Source organism: Marmota marmota, unplaced genomic scaffold (genome assembly GCF_001458135.2).
Source record: "Marmota marmota marmota unplaced genomic scaffold, marMar, whole genome shotgun sequence".
NCBI lineage: Eukaryota > Metazoa > Chordata > Mammalia > Rodentia > Sciuridae > Marmota > Marmota marmota.
This window is the reverse complement of record NW_025999932.1, coordinates 8,574,056-8,596,202: the sequence shown is the minus strand read 5'-3', so window position 1 is coordinate 8,596,202 and position 22,147 is coordinate 8,574,056. Positions and strand designations below refer to the sequence as shown.

Below are 22,147 nucleotides of genomic sequence, written 5' to 3'. Positions count from 1 at the left end.
GTAAAAAAAAAAAAAAAAAAAAAAGTAAGCTAACTCATTTTTATTCTTTTCTATCAACTACATTTTGAAATGATATTTTGGATATGTTCTGTTAAATAAAATGTTATTAAAATTAATTTCACCAGTCTCCTGTTAGTTTTTTAAAATGTGGCTCTTAGAAAATTTCACATTACATATATGACCCACTTTATTTTTCTATTATACAATACTGAATTAGATTATAAACAGTGGAAAACTTCACCAAGGAGTCTGAACATTTATTTTTTTCTCTCTAAATATACCTGATATCTTTGGCCTGTCACACATAGACCCAGATACATATACATACACACAGGCAGATTTCTGTCCACTTGTGAGGAAAAAATAACTGCTACCTGTTGGGGAAATAGCTGTGCTAGGTCCCCCGCCCCATGATTCCCCATGATGATATCTTTGTCATTATATGTAATGACTACAAGTAGTCCATGGTGTTGGACTATAATGGATTTGACCAGTGGCCTTCTCAAGAATGCCCATATATATCCCAGTTTCACCATCATGAACAAACCTCAATGGCTTTCTGTTTAGTGCCGACGGGGCCCTTGGCGTGAGTATCAGTGCACCAGGAGGAGCCATTGCTTCTGTCCCTAACTGGACGTTGAGGGGGACTCAGCTAATGAACGGGACGTCGATGTCTTCCCCCAACGCGTGTGGGGGCATTGCCCTGATACTCTCAGGTGAGGATATTGCCTGTGACCGCCCTCTTCTCCTACTGCTGACTGCATGTTTTCTGCAGTTCTCATGGTGAGAAAACATGGTTTATTTGGTAATGTCCTGGACACAAAGTAAAGTTTTGAGTAGAAAATGATTTATGTAATAATGACCATTTGCTTATTCATTCATTTGGCAAACATATTTATTGGCTCTTTGCTTATCAGAGGCTAAGTTAATGAACAAAACATGTAAAATACCTTGTCTATTTCAAGTTTATGTTATAATTGGGGGAGACAGACTTTGAACAAAATTTTAAAAGTGCTTGTATTACACGTTGGAATGTGATAAATGATATAATAGAGAAGAATTAAATGGAACAGAGGATTTCTAGGATGATATGCAGTGTTAAAGAGGGCACCATCAGGGTGGCCTGGGACTCAGGATGGACAAGCTGCAGTGAAGCTCCCTCCTCAGAAGTGCCCCTCTGTTCAAGGTTGGTCTCCCTGCCTTCTTCATTCACCCCTTGTCCGACTACCGCAACTGTCTTCTTCTGCCCGTGTGTCTGGTCAACTCATCTCTGCTGATGCCAAGAGATAACAACAAAAGCCAATAGTTTTTTTTTTGTTGTTGTTGTTGTTTTTTGTTTTTTTTTAAGAGAGGAGAGAGAGAGAGAGAGAATTTTTAATATTTATTTTTTAGTTATTGGCGGACATGACATCTTTGTATGTGGTGCTGAGGATCAAACCCGGGCTGCACGCATGCCAGGCGAGCGTGCTACCGCTTGAGCCACATCCCCAGCCCATGCCAATAGTTTTTTAATCACTGATTTTAAAACACCTGTCAGTGCCACATCATTTGCCAGTTTGAGTCAGAATTCTCCGGATGGTCACTGATGTCTCTACCTCATTTCTAGTCCTATCAGCGTCACCTATCTTTGAGCATATCTCTGCCCCTAAATCCTTTTCGGACCTGCAAACACCTATGCATTCTGCAGCAGGGTGGGGTGAGGGTGCTAGAGGATGAACCCATTGCCTCGTGCATGCTAGGTGAGTGCTGTATCCCTGAGCTACATACCCAGCCCTTTTTAATTTTATTGTGAGTCAAGGTGTTTAACCCAGGTTGGCCTTGAACTTAGGTTTCTTCTGCCTCAGCCTCTCTAGCAGTGGGGATTACAGGCTGTGCCAAATTCCTGTGCATTCTGTAAGATCCAGGTCATCTACCTATTCCTCTGATAGCGCTCTATCTTTTTTTTTTTTTTTTTTGGATTCTCATGAACAAAATTGATTATGTCCTTGATTTGCTCTTATGGCTTATTACAATACATTTTTATGTGTTTCATGAGCTCTGGAGAGGACAAAAATGGTTCAGCAGTCATCTTTTTATCAGTAACAGTATAAAGGCCTTTTATAACCTTCCCATAGTTTCAAACCTGGCTGCATGCTAGAATCCCCTGGGCAGCTTATAATAAATCACAATCCCTGGATCCAGTCCTTAAAGATTCTCATTTAGTTGGTCTGTTACAAAACCTCAGCTGCCTTTTGCCTTAGTTCCCTGATGCATGTGAATTGAAATCTGCTGCCAGTAACCATGGTGTTTGACCAATAGTACCTTAAAGAAAATGTCATTCAGGAGCAGGGGCCAAAACTCAGTGGTAGAGCGTTTGCCTTGCATGTGTGAGACACTTGAGTTCGTTCCTCAGTACCACGTAAAAATAAATAAAGGTATTGTGTCCATCTACAATTAAAAAATATTTTTAAAAAAGAAAATATCGTTGAGATGCCATTGGGTGTCTGCTTTGTGCATTGATGTCACCTTTGTGCAGCCTGCCAATCAGTATGCATTGATTTTTGAGTGAAGTCTGCAATGCAAGCAATTGAGCCAGACTGTTGAGTTCAGTTTTTAAGAAGAGATTTTAAAATAAGTGTTGAAATTCAAGACATGAAAAACCAGAGACTACTTGTTACACTGATTGGAGAAAGAAAGTTGCCAGTAGCAGGCTCACTAACACAATTTTCTTTTTTTTTTTTTTAAATTTTAGGTCTGAAAGCTAATAATGTTGACTATACAGTTCATTCAGTCAGAAGAGCTTTAGAAAACACTGCAGTGAAGGCTGACAACATAGAAGTATTTGCCCAAGGACATGGTATTATTCAGGTATTGTTGTCTGTATGAGAAACTTAAAGCACCCTTAAAATAATAATGCAGAGGGCTGGGGTTGTGGCTCATTGATAGAGCACTTGCCTAGCACATGTGAGGCCTGGGTTCAATCCTCAGCACCACATAAAAAATAAATGAATAAAGCTATGGGGGAAAAAAGTTACCTCATTAAAAAAAAATAATAATAATAATATCTTCTATTGTAACATGATTCACTGTGTCTAAATTTCAGATTATGGGGCTGGGATTGTGGCTCGGCAGTAGAGCGCTCGCCTAGCACAGGTGCGGCCCGGGTTCGATCCTCAGCACCACATACCAACAAAGATGTTGTGTCTGCCGATAACTAAAAAAATAAATAAATATTAAAAAAAAAAAAAGGCATTGTGTTGTGTCCATTTACCCCCCCCCAAAAAAAAAAATCTCTCTCTTTAAAAAAAATAAAAAATAAAAATAAATTCCAGATTATGTGGTTATAGTAGGGCAAAAAAACAACCAAAACCAAATTTTATAGTTAAGACAGATTCATTATACTAAGAGAAACAGACATATAGTGGCTGGAAATTCAAAACAGAAGTAGAAGCAAAAATTTGTCAGTCATAATGGCAGGTGGATCAATTCCAGCATTCATTAACAATGTGAACAGAGTGAAATGGAATGTTCATCTAGTGGTAAAAATGTAGAATTGGCATCTGAGTTGGAGGGAGTATTGAGTAGTATACAGTGAATATAGAAACTGACTTTTTGTTTATAGTAGTTTGTTATAACTGACGTCAAGTTAATTGGTAATTTGTAATAAAATATTTTCTTCATCCATTTTATCTTACCAGTTATATTCTTTTAATTAGGTTGACAAAGCCTATGACTACCTCGTTCAGAATACATCATTTGCTAATAGACTAGGTTTTACTGTTACTGTTGGAAATAACCGTGGCATCTACCTCCGAGATCCTGTTCAGGTGGCTGCACCTTCAGATCATGGCGTTGGCATTGAGCCTGTATTTCCAGAGAACACAGGTAAGTAGGAGGCTGGCAGTGAGCTGAATTGTTCACGCTGATGGTTCAGACAAATGCTGCTTGACAGGGGGATGCTATGTGGCCAATGGTCTGAAGAGAAGTAAGAACTGGCAAGATGATTATTTAAAACTAATAAACTTGAGGGAGTAGCAAGGGAGGAAGATTACCTCTAGATAGAGAATAGGGGTGGGAGGGAAAGGGAGGGAGAAGGGGAATAGCATGGATGGTGAAAGGAGACCCTCATCGTTATACAAAATACATGTATGAAGATTTGAATTTGGTGTCAACATACCTCATATATAATTAGATGTAATAAATTATTGTATAATGGTGAATTAAGAATCGTAATGCAAAAAAATAAATAAATAACTATAAAAAGTTAATAAACTTAAGGGAAACTAGAGCAATTAAGGACCCCAGTACCATGGTAATTCAGTTAGCATCTCGACCACCAAGGAAAACAGCAGGACAGGACTGCAGTGACCTATGTTTTATTAAATTGATAGTAAAATAACATTCCCTTTCTTTTCCCATTTACTACTTGGTTATAAGCCAGAGCTTTCAGGTGAGAGTGAGAAGTAGTAGCAGCTGAGAGGAACAACAGGTGTCAGGGAAACTCATCACTGTATATTTGACAGTCTTTATTTCACTCAAGTTCTGTTACCTGCACACAGTGATGTAACATGTCCACTAAAATTCTGTATTTTAAGGCATAGCAGTGTCTGGTGAGAATTATGAATGAGATCCTCAAGAGTACACTAAAAGGCAAGGAAGACTTATGACAGTTTTGTTTAAATTGTGCTTTGGGTGCCATGTCTAGTACATTTTAGAACAGACAAACTAAGTTGCTGAATTTTCTTGACAAGAGATAGAACTTTTTGAAATGAAAGGGAGGAAATGCTGATTTTAATTTTTGGTCTTTTTAATGCCAGAAAACTCTGAAAAAATATCCCTTCAGCTTCATTTAGCTTTAACTTCAAACTCATCTTGGGTTCAGTGTCCCAGCCATTTGGAACTCATGAATCAATGTAGACACATAAACATACGTGTGGACCCCAGAGGCTTACGAGAAGGATTGCATTATACAGAGGTATTGGCATATCTTCATTTTCACTTCTTTACTCTTTAAAATGTTTTGAGAGGCCAAGTGCAGTGGTGCAGGCCCATATTCCCAGTAAAAATGAGAGGCTGAGGCAGGAGGATCACAAGTTAAAGGCCAGCCTGGGCAACTTAGCAAGATCCTGTCTCAAAAATAAAAAGGGCTGAGATTGTAGTTCAGTGGTTAAGTGCCCCAGGTTCAATCCCCAGTAACAAAAAAACAATACAACAAAAATAAAAAGCAGGTGGATAACATGTTTAAGAGTAAAAAGGAAAAAAATTCCAAGTATATTTCTAAGATGTTGCTTTCTTGTTAAGAATCAACTCAGCCTTTCTACTTGCCAGAGTTTGTAGCTCATCTGGTCTACCTATATTCATTTAAGCAGTTGGGTACAGTAAGAATATAATGTGTCCTTGTGTGAAGAAGGCAAGAGAAACAAGCAGAACAGTAAAGCCTTTTCAGTTAGGTTTCCTTCTAATTCATCAATTGGTTGATTGGGTTGAACCTGAGCTGCATACTCAGGTGGAGAAAGCATCTGTTAGATACATGGTAGTTGTATATAAACAGTAACTACCTCCAATGCTGTCTGTGATGCTAGTTTGCAGTTGAGTCATTAAAAAGCAATTTTTTAAATTTGATGTCTCATTTCCCTATTATGCTCAATTATTTAAAGATTTTTACATATGCATTTGTTAGGGCTTTTTGCTAATAATATTATGTGACCTAGTGTCAGGAAACCTGTTCCACTTATGTGTGGGACCTTTCAGTTTTAAGATTAATTCATTCTATGACTAGATTATCCCTTTAAACTCCCTGTTCTACAAGTATATTTATAGATATTGAAACTGTGTTTCTTTCAAGGTTTGCGGCTATGACATAGCCTCCCCCAATGCAGGGCCTCTGTTCAGAGTTCCCATCACTGCGGTTATAGCAGCAAAGTAAGTAAGAGGTTGTTCACAACTTATTTTTACATCTAAGTTGTTAATAGCTATGTGTGGGATACTGTGGACTTTTTGGATTACTAGGCCACAGAACCAGGTAACCAGAGCTTAGTCTTAGTTCGCATCTTCCTCCCTTTTTTCGGTGGCATGTAGTCAGCCGTGCTGGTCCCTGTTGGCTGTGAGAACCATGGAAACCTGGCCTCCTCCCCACCCCCTTCACTGAATATACTGGTGTAGGGGCTGCTGCCGAGCTCCACGGGAAGGAGTACCATAGCCTTCCGCTTCCCCAAGCCCTCTGCGGCCCTTGGAAGAGCTGTTTCATCCTTCTCCACACCACCCTCCTTGCTTTCCTGGCTCTTCCTCCTTTCTAGTCACTTTGTGCTTCCAGACTCTTAATCCTTTCCTCTCTGTCCACCCTGGAACCAAGGAGTTCACATTTGATCATGTTACTCCTGCTTAAAATACATTACTGGCAGCTCCAAGTATCAAGTTTAGGTTCCTTAAAATAGCAAGTGATGACTCCTCACAGCTCTAGCCCCAACCCAGTGCTTCCTATCATGCCATACACCAAGGTGCAGGTTCTGAGCAGCTTTCCACCCAGACTCTCCAGGTTTCTACAGTTGATGAGAGCATTTACTCGACTGAAGCCTTTGCTGCACTGGAGCCTTTAACTGACCAGGCTCATTTCTGGGCATCTGAATAAAAGTAGTCCAGTCTTTCTGCATCATGGCGCTTTACACGGCTCAGGACAAAATTTACTTATTTAATTTATGCTGTTTGACTTTGAGCCCTCTGAAGTCAGACTATATCTTACTTCATCCTATATGGACCCTATTAAACAGGATGTGCAAAACAAACTGTGAGATTGGATTTTGAATACTGAAAACAAGTGGCAGTTCTAAATTACCAGTTTCTGTTGAGTTAGTTACTCAGGTGGATCCCAGCCTATGAGGCATAGAGGATGAAATTAAGGAAATTAATTTTAAAAATGGCATGTATGTGGGAAAGAAGTTAAATTTTTGGTCATACATTGCCTAGAAGTGCAATGGAAATTTCAACAAGGCTCTGTGTAAGACCTTCAACAATCAGCTGATAACGTTTTCTCTTTCAGGAAGATTCTGCAGGTTCCCTTTGAATGAACCAAAAATTCTTCATTAGTTTTCCCTGATATGTCCCTACTGTGTAAAATATCTCCCTCCCCACTAATTCGTCTAGATCAAAGGATCATATTTTACTCATTGTTACATTTCTAGCTACCTTATATAAACACTCATTAAATGTTTGTCCTACTGATAAGAATTTGATTCTACATACACTTTCTGTAGAAGGTAGTTATACATTTGACTTTTAATTTTTTTTTAAAATTTAATTTCTCATGGAAATGGTTTGTCTTTACTATTTTTACAGTATGGGGGCATTTTTGAAGCTACATGAGGGGCTTAACACCAGTTTTTATCATAGCTGCAAGACATTTATCAGTGCCACAAAAATATACATTACCTTTTATTTTAATATCTAGGATTCACTATAGTCCTTAATCTAGAAATTAGAAAATTTTGTGAATATTGTAGAATTCCTTTAAGAAAAAAAAAAAGGGCGTATGAGCTTTTTAAATGTGTGTGTGTATTTTACAAATTATAAAATAAGGGCTGCGTTGTGGCTCAGAGGTAGAGCACTTACCTAGCATGCATGAGGCACTGGGTTCGATCCTCAGCACCACATAAAAATAAAGAGATTGTGTCCACCTATACCTAAGAAATAAATACTTTAAGTTTTTTTTTTAATTACAAAATAAGCAAGTAGAATCATCTATCCTCTGCTAACCAGAGGTTACCTCTGCTAACATGTTAAAAATAAGGTGGTATTTCATTTACTGTTTCATGACCAACTTATAACAAGTCCCAGTGTTCATTTCTGGTGAACTACTCTTGCATGTATTATATAAGATCTAGAGTGCTAGTGGGCATGTTACAAACATAACTATTTTTATGACAATATCACATTTAATAATTTTTTTGTTAATTTTCAGAGTAAATGAATCTTCACATTATGATCTAGCCTTTACAGATGTACATTTTAAACCTGGTCAGATTAGAAGGCATTTCATTGAGGTTCCTGAGGGTGCAACATGGGCTGGTAAGTAAAATTTGTCTGGACCTCTTATTTTGGATGATGATGTGTTATAAATATGTGAACCCAATTTAAATTAATAGCCAGCATTACTGAATACCTCTAGGGTGTGGACACACTATTCAGCATTTTACACAGGTTATCTTGTCTAGGCCAATAAGTATCCTTATTAAAAATGGTTTGTATTTGGCTTAAGAAAGCATTTTGTGCTTGTATATATCTCTTTTGAGCATTTGCTTAAAATGAAATCATGAAATACATGTGTGAGACCTCATTGAGAAGAGCTTATTATCTCTGTGGTTCCTTGTACTATCTTCTGGTCATTTGTCTAAATGCAGTTTGTCTGTCTCCCTCCCTCTTGATATCACCGGAAATGAAAGACTTTTCTTATTACATATAATGTGGTAAAGGCAAAATAATAAATAACAAAAACTGCAAGTTAGAGTGCCATATTGAAACAGGGTCCAGTATATCCTGTTGAACTGCACCCCTGTTGGAGTGTTGCTTTCTTCCTCTTTGTCCACCACAGACGATAGTCAGGAGGTGCACTAGACTCATTCCCCACACATACTTTTATGCATAATCTGTGTTCCAGGTCCTTTTCAGAGGGTGAGGTAGTGAGCTACATAGAGAAGGATTGCTTCTAGAGGCCTTTCCCCAAGGAGAGTCCTTGTGAGCCTCCAGTCCAAACTTCTGACTTACTTGGTGATTAAGAGAACCTGGATCAGAGGAAGGCAGCATGGAGCAGTGGAGCTTTGGAGACTGACAAGTTTGGGCTTCAGATCCAGACTCTGTCTTACCTTAATGCTTACTTGGGGCAGGTTGCTTAATTAACCAAACTTCTCTTTCAGCTAATTATGTTTAAACTAAAAGATTCAAGAGCTTATGAAGCATCTGAGACATAGCTTGTCCATGTTGAGATTTATATCCTTGACAGTTATTCTGGGGCTCAGGGTTAGAGGTGCTAAATTGAACATCTCTGTAGTAGCATTCATATAGGCCTTCTCAGAATTGTACAGTTCAAGGCCAATGATATTAAAGAGTAAAAAAATTTTAATTAATACTGAATATTGAATTTAATATTTATTTAGTGGAAAATGACAGTGGGTATACTGCCCTGATTATGATTTGTGTAGGTTGGTATTGAAAATACTTTCTTTTGTTTTAAAAAGTTATTGAATTATCTAGAATGCAAGTATTTCAGAGCATTTTACAATGTTAGAGTAGAAGTGTATTACAATGGTTACTATTTCAAATAATTAGAAATATTGTCATAATGCTAGATTTTGTACTCTCAGCAACTGATTAGGTTCCAAGAGCTGTGTGCCCACTTGTCCTTGGGAACCACAGAGAACTGAACCTTGCTCCATTTCCCTTGAATTAGAATAGAGAATATTCTTTTGATGAGCTGCTGGTCTTGCCTCACGTGGTTTAGGCTCATTTCCAGCACTGCCTTCTGGTCAAGCTAAGCAAGTAGAAGTAGACCAGATGGAGACAGATCAAGAGAGACAGGAGAGACTAGGAAAAATTACCAAATAAGTTGAATGAATAGCTGCTAATAGAATTTAGGCCAGGATAAATAATAGAGGTTTTAAAAATTATAATCTTCTTTACTATATGAGGCATTGATTGGTTTTCAGCTAAAACCAGCAAAAAGAAGGATCTTTAAGAGAGAGGTAGGTACCTGATAAGGATAATTGTTATGCACCTGTGGGCTGCTTGTGTCACCTGGTGCTTGCAGCAAGGGGCAGCTCAGTTTAATACCCGTTTATCTCTTTTCTGCAGATTATCTTCTGCCCTCTGGCTTTATTAATATTCTGTTTCTATGTTTTTAAGGAGGTACACAGGTTTCATTTCAGTATATCATTTTATTCTTTATATGTTACTACCTAAACAAAAGGTCATTGTTAAAACCATATTTTAAATCTGACTAGTTTAAAGCTTTGCTTCTTTCCTTCTTATTCTAGAAGTTACTGTGTGTTCATGTTCTTCTGAGGTGTCAGCCAAGTTTGTTCTTCATGCAGTGCAGCTTGTGAAACAGAGAGCATATCGAAGTCATGAATTCTATAAGTTTTGCTCCCTTCCAGAAAAAGGAACTCTGACAGAAGCTTTTCCTGTCCTAGTAAGTGTGATTAACAGATTGAAATCTCACTTTCCTTTTTGGTGGGGCTAAGACTAACTATTTGAATTTGACTTAATAGTTTCTACCCAGAGCACATTGGGACTCTATATTTTGTTCATACAAATTAAATGAAGTATGAAGTCTAATGAGGTCTAATTAGGGTACTTAAACCTAAGTATTAGACAAAAATATTCATCCTTTTTTAACTCTTGAATAATTTAGTCAAAGAAAAGTGCTAATCTTGTAGATTCTGACACTTCATAATTTGGACCTTGGTTTTAATTGTTTCCTCTATATAATTATTTCCTTATGGAACACTTTTCTCCAGGTCACTTATTTTATTAATGCCTTACGAATCTGAGGGGCTTGGCGTTCGGATTACCTCACCAGGACAGGTCTCTACCCTTGGCTGTAGTGTAAGAAGTGAGACAGGTGGACTTACCCTATTCTTCCACACACTTGCTGCTCTGAGTCTGAGTGGGTGTGTCTCTCCCACATCTCCTGCTTCCTGTTCCTGTTACTTCCGTGTCCTTGCACTGCATCAGTGTTACATGGTTGCTCTCTTTAAACTTTCTAATGCACTTGATTTCTAAAAAACCTAATTTAAAACAGGGCTAGGAACAGTTTTTCTTCCCCTTTTTGCTTTTATTAACAGGGAGAAAGGTGTCACCATAATTTTGATTTTCTTTTAGTTTGCAGGAGGCTCTTAGACTAAAATTCAACTGTGCCTATTGAATATGCCTTATAAAGTTTTATCCTTTCTCTTATCCTCTCTTAATTAGTTTTCTTTTGATCCTAATTTTTATTCCACTTTTTCAGCATTATTTTACTGTATATGCTTTCAAAAGATGCCTCAAATGTTTTGATAAGAAGTGTAAGATTATGATAAATAGTTGTGTATTTAAGTACCAGTAATCATCTAAGTCTACATCTACAGTGCCTAACAACACCTAGCACAAATGACAAAAGTCCTTTGAGTTTTGTTATAAATAAGAAAATAATTGCTTAAAAAAACAGCTAATTTTTATATTTTGTAATTAGAGGAAATAGGGATCTATATATTATAATTTATTCTTATTTTTATCTGCAGGGTGGGAAAGCAATTGAATTTTGTATTGCTCGTTGGTGGGCAAGTCTAAGTGATGTCAATATTGATTATACCATTTCTTTCCATGGAATAGTTTGTACTGCTCCTCAGTTGAACATTGTAAGTTCTGTGATATTTTCATCATTTTTAAATGTCATTTATTTGTGTTATTGAAAACTAATTTCATTGGTTATATTTAAACCTTATTGGAGAAATTATCTGTGGTTCTGAAAATAATAATCTTTGTTAATAGGTGTCTATAAATTTTACATTAGATACATTTATATTAGACACAAAGTACTTTTTATTTTCAGTTAAAGTTTGGGAAATTAATTTGTTAAATATCCTTTGTAGCACGCATCAGAAGGAATCAACCGTTTTGATGTTCAGTCGTCCTTAAAATATGAAGATCTGGCTCCCTGCATAACTTTGAAGAATTGGGTCCAAACACTACGGTATCACTCAGTGTTTAGGGGCTACAAATAAATGTTGATGGTGGGTGGTGGGTGGGGAATCTCTTACATTCTTTGAAAAGTCGTTTTTCTTAAGCTATGTGAACACTGGAGATGAGAATCCAGTTTGACTTTGCAGCTTAGGAGCCTTCATGTGTCTCTGCAAGGCAGCCCAGCAGCAGTTTCTGTCCTCACTGTCCCACTTGGCTGGCAAAGCTCAGGACAGAGGATAGGTGATCCTGTCAGGACAAGTTAGGATCATGGACATTAGCCTTTTCATTTCTTGACAGAAAGCAACAAGTTAACATAATCTCTGATTTTAATATGTGCATCCTTAGCCAGTCACTTCCCAGAACTCATAATGCTGGCAGGTCTTTTTGGACTCTGTGCCTCAGCAACTCCCCTAGAAAACAGGCACCTGAGCTACATTCTCACTCTTGCTGTGTTAAGGAGAGCACTTGTTTTTTATTGTTTAATCTGACCTTGTCCCATAGCAGCATACAGCGTGGTAGTAAATGCATTAAGAGAACGTCTTAGGGAATAGTAGTTGAGGGTATGTCTGGCTTGTATCTTCTTGGAAGTTTTACCCCTAAATCTCAAAAATTTGAACTAAGTATCAGTGACACAAAGCCTTTGCTTTTAATATCTAGGACTCACTATAGGCCAGAATCTGGTAATTAGAAAGTCCTGTGAATGTTATAATCAAAAAAGAGAGAGAGGCCTGGTGCGGTGGTGCACACCTGTAATTCCAGTAGCTTGGGAGGCTGAGAAAGAAAAATCTCAAGTTCAAAGCCAGCCTCAGCAGTAGTGAGGCAAGCGCTAAGCAACTCAGTGAGACCCTGTCTCTAAGGAAAATACAAAATAGGGCTGGGGATGTGGCTCAGTGGCCCAGAGAGAGAGAGCGCGCACTTTATATGTGTGTATGTGTCTTACAAATTATAAAATGAAAAAATAGAATCATCTGTACTGTGCTATCCACAGGCGATCTCTGCTAACATTATAAAAATGGGATAATAACATTAATAAATTTCACATTTTTAACTATTTTAAAAAGTGATTCTCCTAATCTCAGTGCTTTTTTTGTAAAAATTTGTACAGTGACTTGCATTAGAGGATATTAAAAAAAAATTAAATGCTATTCCCTATCAGGACAAGGGCATATTATGGCCCTGCCATGGCAGTACAGCACTACCAGCAGTTTGAACCGGATGCAAAATCAAAACCTGTCCTTCAGCACTATTAGTGATTGTCCACCCTAGTGGTGAGATTTAGTTGGGCTAAGAGCTATTTGCAATATTTAATAATATTTTTATCCTTCTGAAAATATTGCCTTTGTAATATTTATTGCAAAATTTAAACTGTGTTGCTAAGACTCAGGCAATAAAGAACCATATGTGTTAATGATTAAAATATTATGAGGTATACTGAAAAAAGCAATTTTTAGGAATACTCATTGTAACTTCTGTAATATGTTATAAATTTTGTTGCTTACCATGTTGTCTTCTTAAATGAACTCTTGAATCAAATAAAATATGTGATTGCTTTATTGTAGCCCAGTGAGTGCAAAAACAAAACCTTTAGGAGCAAGAGATGTTTTGCCAAATAATCGTCAACTTTATGAGATGGTCCTGACATATAACTTTCATCAAGTAAGTGTTTGCCTGGTAAAGTATATCCACATGATGAAATATTGTGTTTCATGAATCAGAGAGTCAAGTTATTAACCCTGGTTAGTTTGGGATTATGCTTAGGAAATTATGGTTTCTACTCATCTAAGTACCATTCTGATGTGAAGTCACAAAGCATAATTTAGTAGTGACCTTTTAGTAATACCTATTCCTTAATGCCATCTGACCCAGAGTGATTAGATGCCTTGGATGTGGCATAGTCCTTTGGATCATGGTGCCAGGCATGATAGCTTGCCAAAGGGGGCTTCGGAGGAGTAAAAGCTCAGAATGGCTCCCGGGTGGAATGAATGTGACAGTACTTGAAACCAGTGTAAACACTGGATCAGAGTTTTTATAGTGAGATTTCAGTAAAACAGTCATTGATAAATATGAATTTGGTTTTGGTGTTAGGGAAAAAATAGATGTCAATAAATTGTCAGATTTCAATTTTATAAAGTAATTAGAGGTCTTGAAGAATATTTATTGCTTGGTTAACGAGAACATAATAGCTATGTTTGTATTTTTTAACATTTGTAAAGAAAAGTGTCTTTAATTAGTGTCAAAATACTAGATGTTCTGCATTTTCGTAAGTTTTAGAAGAAAGCATTCTGAATACTTCTTAATGAAAAAATCTTATCTTGATACCAGTATTCAAAATCTATATTAGAAATCATAGTAAACAGCAGTTCAGGAAGCTGAGGCAGGAGGATCGTGAGTTCAAAGCCAGCCTCGGCAAAAACGAGGCACTAAGCAACTCAATGAGACCCTGTTTCTAAATAAAATGCAAAATAGGGCTGGGGATATGGCTCAGTGGTCAAGTGCCCCTGAGTTCAATCCCCAGTACCCCCCAAAAAAGGGAAAGAAATTATATGTATAAACCACATTGTATAATTAGCCTTTTTTTTTTTTTTTTTTTTTATAGCCTAAGAGTGGAGAAGTAACTCCAAGCTGCCCACTTCTTTGTGAATTGTTATATGAATCAGAATTTGACAGCCAACTTTGGATTATTTTTGACCAGAACAAAAGACAGATGGGCTCAGGTGATGCCTATCCACATCAGGTATAAAATTGGCAGTGATGATTTGTTAGAACTAACAGAAACTATCCCACGAAACCCTAATTTCTTGCTATTGTAATATTTGTGCATTTTAAAGATGCCATGGTCTTGCAGTTTAGTACTTTTACAAACTGCAGGAACTTCCTTGTCTATTGTAGTTGTTGAGGAACAGATTGACAGCTCTTCCGCCATGTAGTTAAGCTGATTGTGTGGGGTTAGAGGAGGGCGTGCATGATGCCTGTGGGCCCTAGGCATTGTAGTTTGTTGTTGTTTAAGGTGCTGGGGTCTTGTACATCCTAAGTACATGCTTTTCCACTGAGCTACACCCCTAGCCCAGTGTAGCTGTTTGTAGTATTTCTCCTTCCTACACACTGCCATTACCTATGTGAAAGTGGAAGGCAAATCATCCTAGGTATGTGAGCACCTCGAAGTGACCCCAGGTCTAATGAGCTAAAGGGAACATTAAGCAGTGTCCATCCAGGTGGCTTCAGTTTGTTTCCACTTTAAAATCTACTTCTTAATTTGACAACTGTATATTAAGTGCTTATAATTATAATTTATAGAAATCTTATCCCTGATTGAAATTTGTTTTCCTCAAAGCAAGCAGTAGTCTCATCTTGGTGCAGACTGAATCACTGCAGTGCTGTTACTTTGGTTACTTTTCGGATCTTCTCAGAAGAAAGTGCAGATGCAAAATACAACATCCATTCTCCATGAACATTATCACTGTGTATTCCTTGATCTCTGCTGGCTTCCTCTTTCTTGTTCGCTGTAAAGGGGTGGGGTGTGACATTTGAGTTACAGTGTAAACATTACCAGAAGTCATATGTAGGCACATGCACCATGTGTATTTGTTTTAGATATTATACAGCACTTCTTTTTTTTTTTTGTAGTTTGTGTCTTTGAGGACCCATGAACTAAAAAATAAATAAATAAATAAATAAATCATTGCTTTTATCAGTCTAGAATGGACACTGGTTTAGCCAAGAATATGGCAGTATTCTGTTGTGGGAAGAGTAAGGGCCTAGGAGTCTGACCTGACTTGAACTTCCTGTGCTTCACTACCTGTGTGACCAGGGGCAGCAGCTCAGTGTCCTGATCTTTCTGCTCATTGGCACATGAGGCACTTAGTTTGTGCATGTATCTTGTTCACTTGTGTGTCCCTCTCTTATCTTCTTATTGTCATTTCTTTTTGCTTGATTAAATTGAACTTTCCCCAAATGTTTAGTTTAGTTTTGTTTTTCTTTTTTAGTATTCTTTGAAATTGGAGAAAGGAGATTATACAATTCGACTACAGATTCGTCATGAACAAATCAGTGACCTGGAGCGTCTTAAAGACCTTCCATTTATTGTTTCTCATAGGTTATCTAATACCTTGAGTTTAGATATTCATGAAAATCATAGCCTTGCACTTCTAGGAAAGAAGAAATCAAGCAACTTGACATTACCACCCAAATATAACCAACCATTCTTTGTTACTTCCTTACCTGATGACAAGTAAGTGATGACTTTGCTGATACTGTGGTCTGTGAACACCTGTACTGTGGTCTTTCCAATTTGAGTTCATTGTATTAGGCAAAATTTTTATAGAATGTTGTCACTTTAAACTGAAGTTATTTCTTTGAAATCTTAGCTATGGGGAATTTTTTCAGCACAGAATTGTTTTGACATTTTTCCCCTAATTATCTTTGTGAAACTTTCTTCTTTGTTGCTTTTTTCCCTCTTTAATTCTCCCATTAGAATACCTAAAGGGGCGGGACCTGGATGCTACCTTGCAGGATCACTAACATTGTCAAAGACTGAACTTGGCAAAAAAGCTGTAAGTATTAGTTATTTACACTGAAACTATCTGTTTCAAAATTTCCATTTCTTTAAAGATAGGAATTAATTCCACATTTCAGTTTGGGTAAAAGAAAATATCCATGGGCAGTGGGTAGAGGGGAAGCAGTTTTAAAGTATTTTTCCCCAAGTAACTAGTGAAACAGGATTAATATTTGCCTGTCTAAAATGTGTCATATTTTCTAAATATTTAGTCTTTTCCACAAGCCTGTGTGCTCTGGCCCTGAATCCATCCTGCCTCAGTGGCAGATGTACTTGAGTTTCTTATGAAACCTGTAGATTCAAATCAAACTTGGCTTAAATAAATGAAATCTTTAAAATTAAAGCATGCTGTAGAATTTTCATTAATATTATAGAAATTAGAGTAAATCACATTGTCTTGGGTTGCTTCTAAAAGCCAATTAGAACATTTATTACAAATGAACAACATTTTTCACACTTGAGCAAACCTTTCTCTTATTGAAATCTTGCATAATTAATGTAGGCAAATAAATGTCTTTTAGCATTGCCTTTTATTGTTTCAAAATTATGCTTTCTCTTAGAAACCTGTTTCTGGTTGTCATAGTTTAGAAACAAATATTACAACTTTATAGGTATTTGTCAGTTTTTTCCATCTGTGTTTTCATTACAAATTCACTATGAGAATGGTACTTACATCCATTTGTCATCTTTTGTCATAGAGTCATTTTAGCTCAATATTCATTAAAGTTATCATTCTTAACAGCTTTGCATTCTTACAGCTTAGCATTAGTTCTTACAAAGCTAAGTCAGTCTACCATTTGATGCTGGGATTTATTAATGTTATCAAAATGAAATTTTATGCATCTTAAAGTCTAATTTATTTTTTGCCACTGTTGAAACAAGGTCATTTATTCACTGCCATTGAAGCATAATTTAGGAATTTTGTACTTAGAAAAATTGTTTGTCCCAATGTTTCTTGGGTCTCATTTCTAAGTTATCCTTTAGTATAATTTGAAGTAAGTCAGTGGTTGATATTGGAATTTAAGAAATCCTTATAGTCTTTTTTTGTAGATTTCATTTCCTTGGAAACATAGCTGCTTCAGATATGAGGCTGCAGCTCTGAACTTTTCACCCAGATGACAGATGACTCTTGTGAAGAGTCCACTTCGTGTGACAAGCATAACAGAAAAGAATTGAAATATCATAAATTGTTAGTACTTCCTGACTGCAGTTTCAGAAGCAATTGTGAAATTACAGCCGGGTGGCATGAACCATGGTTAGTTAACTGTAGTCAGTAAGGTAGACTTTCTTAGAGCAGTAACCTAAGCTGTTGAGTGCATTATAATTTCCATTGCATTATTTATTGAATCTTTCTTCAGTAGTTTTGCTTTCCTGATGTTTTTTGGCAGATGGGAGGTAACTGTTTTACTTCTGTTTGACTTTCATGATAACCCTGAATGATGCTTTTTATTAGAATGCATAGGCTTGCATTATTGTGATGACACCCTTTAGAATCAGATCCTGCGGACTGTCAGCTGAATTTGTGTTTAATCTTAATCAATGAACTTTGGTCACTAAATACTTTAGATAAAAAGCTGAAAAACATTTGTTCTTAGAGTAGCATACTTATATTTGAAGTGGCAGTGTTGCTTTGTATAAAAGCATGCCATTTGGATCACAGACACATGCAGATGGAATGCAAGTCAGAAGAAAATTAGACAGAGGTGGTGTCTCCATCCTGTGTAGATTGTGCATGTTTTCTTACAGAATGTCGTTCTAACTCCCAGGGGCAGTCTGCAGCCAAACGACAAGGAAAATTTAAAAAGGTACTGATTGTCAGTTCTTAAAAACAATGTCTTAAAACCTTATTTACATATTAGTTAAACTTTCTGTCACTATTATAAATCTTTTTTTAAAAAAAAATCTCACCCTTAGTTTCCTTTCTTTACATTCTGCAGTACAGCGCTCTTCACTGTACCTACAAGCAGTGTTGACATACTGCTTTTCTAAAGGCTTTTTCCAATCGTAAATTGCTGGAAGACTCCTATTGTTCCTTTGTATCAAAAAATTTTAATGCTATTCATTTCTTGCCACAGATATGATATCAAGTAATAAAATTTGGAATTTTGTTTATCTAAAATCTTACAAAGAGATCATCCTAAAAATTTAGCCATAGAGGCCAAAGCACTTATATACAAAATTAAAATCACTTTTAAACTGGATTGATATGATTAATAAAATATTCCAGCTTTCTAAAGTGAAGTTTATTCCCGGCTCTTGAATCTATCCTGTTCTGGAAGGATAGAGACAAAAGATATCAGTGGAGATCACAGGACCAGAAATAAGAACTGCTGACAAAAAAATTAAAGTGTATACTAAATATGAACAGATTTTGCCTTCCAGTGGTCTGCTTGACTTCCCCATAGCACATAAGGGAACCTGTTAACAGCTAGAGCCAAATGTAACTCAACAAAGAAAATTTTAAAAGATTCACATTTAGTGAAGCTCCACTGGCACCGTTTAGCATTTGCTTCAGCAGGAAGTAACTGCAGTGGAGAGTCAGTAGTGTTTTAAGACATAGACAAAAGATAACTATGTTTCTTAATTTCTAGTGTTATGGAACTGGGGATCACCATTTTATAATAGGTAAAATTCCTTTATTAAAATGTTCATACTGTTGTACAACAATAAATGCTTTGTTCAAACACAGTACACCCCAGAAATTATCTTCCCAGATAGAAGAATAAAGACCAGTATGTCTGAAGTGGACATTTTGACCCATTTGTGGGTCAGGTAAATTTATTTGAAGAAATGAAGGCAGCATGTAAAAACTGTATTTCATTTTATATATTGATGTTTGCATCTTTGGTTTGTCATGAAGATAGTTTGAAAGTCATTGCTTTCAAGAAAGGGAAGAAAGTATTCTAGGAGTCATTGAAGATAGAAGATGCGTATCATCAAGGTCATGCCCAATTAGGTTTTTGTTTGTTTGTTTTTTCTTTCTTTCCTCTTATATATTTTGGTTGACTTTGGAGGCATTCTGGTGGGTTTTGTTTGTGTTAAGATGTGCAAGGTAGGAAACAGTTGAATGAATCAGATTGTCATTGCTAGATGGCTAGTAAGGCTTTGTATGAGGAACTTGGCCACTATAGTGACTTCTGCCTGTTCCTTCCTGTCTTCAGTGCAAGTGTAGGCTCTAACTTTAAAATAAGCAGTGTAGGCACATTACAAAGAAAATTGTGTATGGATATACAATGTGAAAGAATTTAGTTACTTTTAAAAGATCATATATAGCATTAATCTTTAGTTATTTTAGTTTGTATAAAGCTTTGAATTTTTGAACTTACAGTTAATAATAATTTAAGAACTAGAGAATTTGCATTTTTGAATCAGAATATAAATGGCAATGTTATGCTGCTAAAAGAGTAGTTTGACAGGTGAGTTTGACTTTGTGTCAATTTGAACACTACTGAAATCCTTTGTGCGTAAGTGGAATAAAAAAATTTATTATTTACCATTAAATGTCTACTATGGAATACTCTTCAGAGCTTTTCTGCTCTGATGATGCTTCTTGGCTGTCTTTTTAAACCCTAATCAAGATTTAAGGTACAAAACCATTTCTATTAAATTGACCTTACATTGAGCCTTGAGAAGCAGGTTGAAAAGATACTTATTGTAAAAAAAAGAATAAAATGATTTTGATATCACAAATGAAAGGCAGCCTCATTTTTTCTTTTGATAATAAATGAATTAAAACTATCAGACTTACAATTTTGATAATAAATTCTTGTTCTGAAGTATTTTATAGAATTTTACTAGCATTTATAATGGTACTGAGTATAAAGGTTTGCTTTTTGCTTAAGATAATTCATCATAAACTTTTCTTTTGTATTTTTCCTAATAGATTAAGCTTTCTATTATGGAATTTCTTTCTGCTTTTTATAGGTCTTTGTAAATTTATTATAATAAATTATTTTAGTGGATTTCTCATTTTTAATCAGTTCTGTTTTCTTTTTTCAGTATTAAAACAATAATAGAAAATGCCTTACCTCTGAGTTCCAGAGGAGACATTGCCTTACAATAAATACTACATGGTTTTCCTATCCAGAGATGTCACAGTTCTTCCTAGTCTGGGAAACTGTTAGAATGAGTGGGGGCTGCCTGGCAAGCAGCATTCTCACTCTAACACACTGGACGATAAAGCGAACTGCCTTAACAGAAAGTGAATACTGGAAGCCTCTTCTATCTTTAATTTCTGGATGCCTGGTGTCTGTGCAGCAGACAGAGCCAAGACAGTGTTTCAGTAGGTCCTTGGTGGTAGACTATTAGCAAACACTTTACCTAGGCTTTGCCCAAGGCCACACCCACTCAGGAGAGTCAACCTCAAGAACTATGGCAGGGTCCTAAAAAAGCTAAGCAATAGCTTGTTTGTTTGTTTGTTTTTTCCGATCTCACACTTCAGATAAAACCCTTATTCAGGCCCTATCCCTGGCCTCAGAAGGAGAGGGGTCCCAAATGGGTGCAGATGTGTTTGTTCAGAATCTCATGTCAAAGTGGTTTTCTGTGCTATAAATGAATTATGAGATAATAGTTATTGTTTTGTGTTGAAACACTATTAAAATTACAGCAGTGGTTCTTCAGATTTACTGTTATAGCATTTTATACCCAAAATTGAATTCCACTGAGAACTTTGTTAAAGTGAACATATTTATATAGTATATATACTGAAAAACTCTGTTTGGAGGAAATAGGGCCTTGTACTGCTATCTCTGTCTCAATGTATGTGAATTTTTTTTCTTAAATACTATAATGACGGCAGTAAAAGTCTTTTTGATAACATAATTTGTTCTGCTTTTAGAAACTTAACTAAATGGAACATATGCTTTGATTTAACATTATTTTTAATGTGAACATGAAGATAGCATTTGAGAAACTAACTTTATAAATAATGATTTAAAGATAACCAAAACAAACCTAGTGTGGTAATATGTGATTTCATTTGCCAAACAGTGCATTAATTTTCATAAGAAAAGCCTTCCTGCTATGAAACAAATGTTTTTATACTCCATTTCTATGTTTTCTACAGAGTAAAATTTCTCAGAACATGTATAGACTTGTTCCCTCCCTATTCTCTTCCTTCCTTGGCCTTTATCCCACTGCACTGCTCTTCCCAAGGTGGCCACAGGCTCCTTGCTGCCAGGTGTCAGCTCACCTTCTTCCCTGTCGGGCACCACCCCAGCTCTGCCATCACTTGGTTGCTCCTGTCTTCATGGTGGTTTTTTCCTCAAGGTGTCCCTGACCCCAGATTGCTTTTGCTTGCTCTCTCAATCACAGTGCTCTAGATAGTAGAGTGCTTTGGGACAAGCCCTGGGCTTCTCTTTCCCCATCTCCTGTCCTGGTGGTCTTACTCATCCCCATAGCTTTCAGCAATGTCAGCAAGCACTGTTGGTGATTCCTTCAAACAATTTCTCTCTGTTCATTTTCTTCTATTTCCATAGCCTGTCCTTCATTCTAATGCCATGTCACAATTCCTAGGTTTGTTTCCCTGCCTCCTCTTTTGCCTTCTGTGATCCATTCTCCAAATATTATGGGGAGGTATTAAAAAACAAAGGAAAAAATTTAATCCACATAGGATCAAGTCATTTAAAAGCAGAATTCTTTAGTTGTGTCTTAAATCAACTATTTTGCATAAAACTGTTGCGCTAGGCTCTGCTAAGGACTTAACATCTATTTGTTTAACTATATTTCATCAAATCCTGTTTACTGTGTCTGCTGCTAAACCTTCTGCCTTCAAAACCTAATTACTCAACGGGGTATGTCTCATTCTCTCTTCAGTTAGATTATTTAGGTTTATTTATACTCATTCATGTGCTCATTTTAGATCCATTTAGGTTTCCATTGCCATTCTGTCTACACTGGTTCCCTCAC

At 36.6% G+C, this 22,147-nt stretch overlaps 1 protein-coding gene across 3 annotated transcripts in view; it reads left to right on the top strand.

The window, feature by feature from the left end:
• Tpp2 (tripeptidyl peptidase 2) overlaps positions 1 to 22,147 on the top strand; it is a 65,921-nt gene that overhangs the window by 28,450 nt on the left and 15,324 nt on the right. For 2 of the 3 annotated variants that reach the window (XM_015484111.2, XM_015484113.2), the window contains exons 11-24: positions 568 to 716; positions 2,732 to 2,847; positions 3,696 to 3,864; positions 4,797 to 4,954; positions 5,825 to 5,901; positions 7,934 to 8,040; positions 10,002 to 10,156; positions 11,247 to 11,363; positions 11,598 to 11,698; positions 13,248 to 13,344; positions 14,285 to 14,422; positions 15,672 to 15,916; positions 16,160 to 16,238; positions 18,007 to 18,045. In XM_015484111.2, coding sequence (XP_015339597.1) covers positions 568 to 716; positions 2,732 to 2,847; positions 3,696 to 3,864; positions 4,797 to 4,954; positions 5,825 to 5,901; positions 7,934 to 8,040; positions 10,002 to 10,156; positions 11,247 to 11,363; positions 11,598 to 11,698; positions 13,248 to 13,344; positions 14,285 to 14,422; positions 15,672 to 15,916; positions 16,160 to 16,238; positions 18,007 to 18,045 — 1,747 coding nt within the window. The remainder of the gene's footprint in view (positions 1 to 567; positions 717 to 2,731; positions 2,848 to 3,695; positions 3,865 to 4,796; positions 4,955 to 5,824; positions 5,902 to 7,933; positions 8,041 to 10,001; positions 10,157 to 11,246; positions 11,364 to 11,597; positions 11,699 to 13,247; positions 13,345 to 14,284; positions 14,423 to 15,671; positions 15,917 to 16,159; positions 16,239 to 18,006; positions 18,046 to 22,147) is intronic. The other variant, XM_015484112.2, reaches the window with a different exon arrangement.